The sequence below is a fragment of the Oncorhynchus masou genome, chromosome 3 (genome assembly GCF_036934945.1).
Source record: "Oncorhynchus masou masou isolate Uvic2021 chromosome 3, UVic_Omas_1.1, whole genome shotgun sequence".
Classification (NCBI taxonomy): Eukaryota; Metazoa; Chordata; class Actinopteri; order Salmoniformes; family Salmonidae; genus Oncorhynchus; species Oncorhynchus masou.
Genome location: NC_088214.1, coordinates 35337818 through 35344268, shown reverse-complemented (window position 1 = coordinate 35344268; position 6451 = coordinate 35337818). Strand labels below are relative to the sequence as shown.

The window sequence follows — 6451 nt, the reverse complement described above, 5'->3', positions numbered from 1 at the left end:
GGGGGCTCAACTTACTGTTGAGAGTAAGAATAGTAAAATACACAACATTTTGCTTAGGGTCTCCCAAAAGGCTAGGGCTGGCTCTGACCGCATATGTGGGTACACAGACCTGCGAGCCACTGCAAGTTCAGATTTGTTGTGGCCCCCACCCCCATCCCTGCATTAGGTGATAGCTCAAATTAAGGAATGGTTTGCTTTCCTGAGTGTTAACTGAATGATATTAGAGCCATCAGCCACAGGTTGCCACAACCATGGTAGGGGAGTAACCTTTTATCCAGGAGTGACCTGTGTGGAGGCGGATGGATTTAGGTTACTACAGTCTAAACTCAAAGGGCAGGCGGGCAGGAAAGTGGTGATGCAATCCAACCACATCACTGGTCAGAAGGAGCTTTTGGTTTGACTCACATTTGTAGTAAATCTGAAGCTATGTAAAGTAGGGAGTTAGTTACAGAAAGAAAGAAAGAAAGAAAGAAAGAGGGGTTTGGTATGGTTTTGTGTAAACACAAGTGCAGAATTTTGTAGAATTTTTCAAGGATTCATCTAATCAACTGATTTGAGTGTTTTAAAAGTTTCACATGGTAACGTTTACAATACAAAATGTAGCAAAACTCCTTTCCATCTGAGACCACAAGGGACATAATACAAACAATGAACAATACTTTAAACTTGAAATCAGTTGGCATGACGCCAGGGATAAGGACACAACCTGTGTCAGCAAGTCTTTTCAAACTGTCGGTTAGGTGAAATACATGTCATCTCTTTGGTGAACGGCTAACTTAATGTTGAAACAAACACACACACACCATCACAGGTATTTCAGTGTTCCATCAGGTGGACAAGTCCCATCCTGTTCACATCTTCACTGGTTCATTCCAACTGTTCCTCTTTAATCAATCTCATGATTTCATATTGAACTGTCAGTTGTCTGCTGTGTGTGCATAGTGGCTGCATTTGGTGAGATGGGAAGAAAATAAGTATAGTACTACATAGTAGGCAGTCGGGCAGACATGGATGAACATAAATTAACATCTTAGTTAGTTATTTTTATCAGAGCATCATGTGGTTTGGAGAATATAGGGGAAATTCACCTTTGTAAAAATGTATGAGGAAAGATGCAACAATCCTCTTACAATTTCAAGATGTTACTTAGATCCTGAAAATCCACACACTCTGAGGTCAAATTGTCACACTTTTGAATATGAATTAATCTTGAGAAATAAACCCTATTTTAAGAGCAGTGTCACTCAGCTCCAGCACTACATAGTCTTTACTGATGAAATGACACGTGTTGTTCAACCACAAAGATCCCGACATGACAGGGTACCTATTGTTCAAGCATGTGTGTCTGACTCACAGTTACTGCTGGACATAGTCACTTGCCCAAAACAACTATGTAGAGAGGCTCTTTCCAAAAAGCTTACATCATCCAAACCTAACATACTGTTGAGACATTGGAGACTATTTCACTTCTCTCTAATTATATACTAGGTTCCACATATCTGACTAATCTCCTAAACTGTAGATACAAGAGCTGCTGTTCTCTATAAAATGCTGGAAATGGACTAGTCACCACCTGAGGGTAATAATAATGCACTGCATGTAAATGTTCTATACTGAGGATTGATGAGGTATGGGGAAACAGTTATTGTTCAAGATAATTACCTCTTGAGTGCAAAAATATGAATTGTTTTGATATTTATGTTCTAAGAGTAGCTGAAAAATAATACTTTGCCTCCTCCACCTAGTTAGTGGTCTCAACGGGTCAAAACAAGCGCGCACACACACACACACACGCACGCACACACGCACGCACACACACACACGCACGCACACACACACACACACAGTGCGAGAGGGACACAGAAAAAGCATCAAATACCTTGAAATCTATTTGCCCACCCAGTGGTGCTATCAGCTACAGTCTGCTGTCCTTCAGGTGGTGTTGTCCATGGACTACAGTCAAGGCCATTGTACAACTCACACACACACCTCCATGGATTTCCTAGAGACATTTAGTGTAATAGGTAACACTGGCAAACATGTAACAGGAGGGCGGTGTCTTGGCTGCACTTGCCAATCAGTCATCCCCACTGCTCCTATGCTTCATGTCCCTCCCCATGGCTTGTGTGGAGCACCATATAAATAATCTGAATCAGGGTTTAGGATTCCACGAGCACAGTTTCCAGAACCTCCACTGTCATCTAGCTGAGTTCTCTCTGCCAGGGAGTTAACACTAAACCTGGCCATTAGCCCTCTCTAGCACAGGCACCTTTTGGTCTATTCTCCACACAGGTATTTGCCACGAGCATCTTAAGCAACCATGATCATCACTGTCTCTTTGATTTGGGTTGTGGTGATCAGCTTTTGCTGCTGTCTGTGGCTTGCTCTGGGGATCCGTAAGAGGTAAGCAGAGACCCACGCATTTTATAGTAAAATGTCTTTACATGCAAAATGTTAAATGGTATTCAATGTTTGATGGTCAACAATCTAATGAAGAACACAGCATAACATTGTGGAATGGAACATGTGTCTGATAATGTAAAGGCTTTGGGTGTGGTATTCCTTTTAAATTGTACAACAACGTGCTTCTACACCTGCATTGCTTGCTGTTTGGGGTTTTAGGCTGGGTTTCTGTACAGCACTTTGCGATATCAGCTGATTTACGAAGGGCTATATCAATACATTTGATTTGATTTGAACAAACATATTTACAGCTGCCCCTTTTATTGTTTTCTGTCTTTGATGTTATATGGTTTTATTTGTGTCAGCTGTATTGCTCTTAAAATATAAATGGGTTCCATGTTGCAAAAGGTTATTCATTTCTATGGAGACTTTAGTGATGTGTACTTGCCAACAAAGCCAGCTGTAATTTCGTGACATGCAGTACTTTATTTTGTTGTACAAACCTGATAGTTATGTATAAGTGGTAGTGTTATTCTGAGATTGCTGCAGTGGCATTGGGTTTTGTTCTGCTGGATGTGACTTACAACTTTCCAAAGTTTTGTAATTTGACCACATCACTAGATTCTGACATCACCTTGTTGTTGTTTGCTTTGGGTTTATAAGACAACATTTAAACTAGGTTCAGATACATGTATGGATTCATTGGACATCTTTAAGTGTCCTTTGGATGTTGCTTAACTCATGTATTTTAAACATCTCATGTCTAAACATCACCTCTGTGTTTCCTGGATTTCCGATGGCTTGCTTTGGACATTGCTTTATCATAGCTATGATGCTAAATGATTGTTGTTGCTCTTCAAGAAAACCAGGTGAACCACCAGTGGAAAATGGTTTGATCCCATACCTCGGCTGTGCCGTTCAGTTTGGAGCCAACCCCCTGGAGTTTCTCCGGAGCCGACAGAATAAATATGGGCACATCTTCACTTGCAAGATCGCTGGCAAGTACTTTCACTTCCTGTGTGACCCCTTCTCCTACCACGCCGTCATCCGCCAAGGCAGGCATCTGGACTGGAAGAAGTTTCACTTCTCTACCTCGGTCAAGGTAAAGACATGCCTAACTATGAATTGTTGTTCAACGAAATATTTGCTGATGATGAGTTAATCTATCCATATCTGTCAATACAGGCTTTCAAGAGTATTAAATGAAACCTCTCTTTGTCTCCACCCAGGCTTTCGGCCATGACAGCATGGACCCCAGACACGGTTACACCACAGAGAACCTCCACCAGACCTTCATGAAGACCTTGCAAGGTGAAGCCCTCCCTTCGCTCATCGAGACCATGATGGAGAACCTGCAGTCGGTCATGCTGCAGTCAGACACCCTCAGCCCCAGCAAGGATCGATGGGACGTGGATGGCATTTTTGCCTTTTGCTACAAGGTCATGTTCGAGTCGAGCTACCTGACACTCTTCGGCAAGGATCTGGGTAACGACAAGAATGCTGCGCGCCAGGAGGCCCAGAAGGCTTTGGTCCTCAACACCCTGGAGAACTTCAAGGAGTTCGACAAGATCTTCCCGGCGTTGGTGGCTGGGTTGCCCATCCATGTGTTCAAGAGTGCCCACTCTGCAAGGGAGAACCTGGCTAAGACCATGCTGGCTGAGAACTTGAGCAAACGCGAGAATGTATCGGACCTGATCTCACTGCGCATGCTGCTGAATGACACCCTGTCGACCTTCAATGACCTGAGCAAGGCCCGCACCCACGTGGCTCTGCTGTGGGCCTCGCAGGCCAACACACTCCCGACTGCCTTCTGGAGCCTGCTCCACATGATTAGGTATGTACAGATGTTGGATCTTAATTTGAGCCAGCTTACTACAGCAGGAAAAGTGTCCTGCAGCAACAGGACGTTTTAATTATTATGTGGATTACAATTCATGGACATTTCAATAGGGGTTGATACATTTTTCATTATGGCAAAACAAGGCTGAAATGTCAACCCTTTTTAAAACTCAAATACAATACAAGTTTTCATTTCCTGCATTGTGTGTGTGTGTGGGGGGGGTGTATCAGCTTAGCTATCTTGTTCAAACAGCTGAACATAGATGCTGTGCTCATTAGGGTGGAGATAAGGGCTGAGCAATGTATTTTGTAACAGCCCTGTACAGTACATTGTCACTCTCAACTACTGACTGCGACTTTGTGCTAGCTCACAGTAACTCCTGCGATAACAGAGGTGTCAAGAATGACTCATTGGAGAAACATAGCATTCCCTTTATGTCATAGAGCTGCAGAGAACAACCTGGTCCAATGTGCATGTTGGGAATATTTTGATACATGATCTGTATAGTCTGAACTTGATGGCTTGACTTACCCCCCATCTTGTCTTGCTTCTCCAGGAGTCCTGAGGCTATGAAAGCAGCCAATGAGGAGGTGAAGAATATTCTGGAGAGTTCAGGTCAGCGTGTCGACCCTAGCAAACCACAACTCACTCTCTCCCGGGAGGACCTGGACAACATGCCTGTAATAGGTAAGGGGAAGCTGCAATATACCAAAACTGATTTAGTAGATATTTTTCCAAAATCATGTTTGACACCAAAGTCAAGCTGTCCAGTGAATATGGTATTATAAAGAACCATGTCTTCTTGCCCTGCAGACAGCATCATCAAGGAGGCCATGCGTCTGTCGAGCGCATCAATGAACATCCGAGTGGCCAAAGAGGACTTCCTGCTTCACCTTGATAACCAGGAGTCGTACCGCATCCGCAAAGATGACGTCATCGCCCTCTACCCCCAAATGCTCCACTTTGACCCAAAGATTTATGAGGATCCCTTGGTGAGTGATGCTCAGTGTCTTCCCTTTAAAGATGAAAGGCCATATAACTAGGGTTAGGAGTGTCAGTCTTTCCTCTAACTCCCCTCTCTCTGTCAATCCACAGACCTACAAATACGACAGATATCTTGCTGACAACGGCCAGGAGAAGACAACGTTCTACAGGGAGGGACGCAAGCTGAGGTATTACTACATGCCTTTCGGCTCAGGGGTGACCAAGTGCCCTGGGCGCTTCTTCGCCGTGCATGAGATCAAGCAGTTCCTGGCGCTGGTTCTGTCCTACTTCAACATGGAGCTCCTAGACTCAGCCGTTAAAGTGCCTCCTCTCGACCAATCACGTGCAGGTCTGGGGATCCTGCAACCCACCTATGACGTTGACTTTCGATACAAACTGAAAACTCAGTAAGACGGACTCCACTCATTTACTTTCTTAATAATGTAAATTGTACATATTGTATATTTAAGAATTGAAGCCACAATGATGTACATAGGCTGCAATGTATTGTTCTAATGTCTTTTTGAAGTTGATACGCAAAACAAAAGCCACAGAGTGGTTTGTGATCGCCTCAGAATGGTAGCACTGGCGAAACGCCCATCCCATTTCGAAAGTGACATTGGTAGAACTCCATATAAGTGTTATCAGTAATATTTACTGCATCTTCCAGTTAATCATCATAACTATATCCTTATTGTCGACCTCCATCTTTGAACTGTGAAATCATTCAACATTTCAGAGGTAATTCTGTTTGTGACCCTCACTATCAGTAGTTAGTTGGTAAATGCCACTATTTACTGTGATGTTGAATGGCTCTAACTACACCGACTGAGTAGAGTAATGTACATTGTAGTTCCATTGAAAGATTCCCTCTGCTAGGATGAAATACATTTTGGTAATCTGTATTAATGTTTACTTTAATATACTGTACAAAACAAATATTAAAATGCATGCAATGTTTAATTTGATATACTATAAAATCAATATATTTCTATAACAGTGTATTGTGTCATTCATTTGTTCATTCAGTCATTAGTTTGACCACACTCTCATGGTATTAGGTAATTCAATAAACCTCAGATAAGGTATCTCTCTCTCTCTTCTACATTGGAAGGTAATGTGGTACACCAGGTGCTGGTGTCCCATCTCAGGTCCATAAGGGCTTGTACTTAGTACTATTTGGGTTTTAATTAGAAGACTAGCCTTGGAATGAATAATTTAGAA

General features: G+C 42.8%; 1 protein-coding gene across 1 annotated transcript; it reads left to right on the top strand.

Moving 5' to 3' along the window:
- The first annotated feature begins 2148 nt into the window (after positions 1-2148).
- LOC135515306 (cytochrome P450 7A1-like) lies at positions 2149-6229 on the top strand. Its single transcript, XM_064938997.1, has 6 exons — positions 2149-2403; positions 3265-3505; positions 3633-4237; positions 4800-4930; positions 5057-5235; positions 5339-6229. The coding sequence occupies exons 1-6, from the start codon at positions 2321-2323 to the stop codon at positions 5636-5638; spliced, it is 1539 nt and encodes a 512-aa protein (XP_064795069.1). The 5' UTR covers positions 2149-2320; the 3' UTR covers positions 5639-6229.
- Positions 6230-6451: the final 222 nt, after the last annotated feature.

What these genes read in the sequence shown, in the direction of transcription:
- LOC135515306 (XM_064938997.1), top strand. Translation starts at nt 2,321, where the DNA reads ATGATCATCACTGTCTCTTTGATTTGGGTTGTGGTGATCAGCTTTTGC. An exon ending in GCTCTGGGGATCCGTAAGAG is followed by an intron (nt 2,404 to 3,264) that starts GTAAGCAGAGAC and finishes TTGCTCTTCAAG; the next exon opens with AAAACCAGGTGAACCACCAG. An exon ending in ACTTCTCTACCTCGGTCAAG is followed by an intron (nt 3,506 to 3,632) that starts GTAAAGACATGC and finishes GTCTCCACCCAG; the next exon opens with GCTTTCGGCCATGACAGCAT.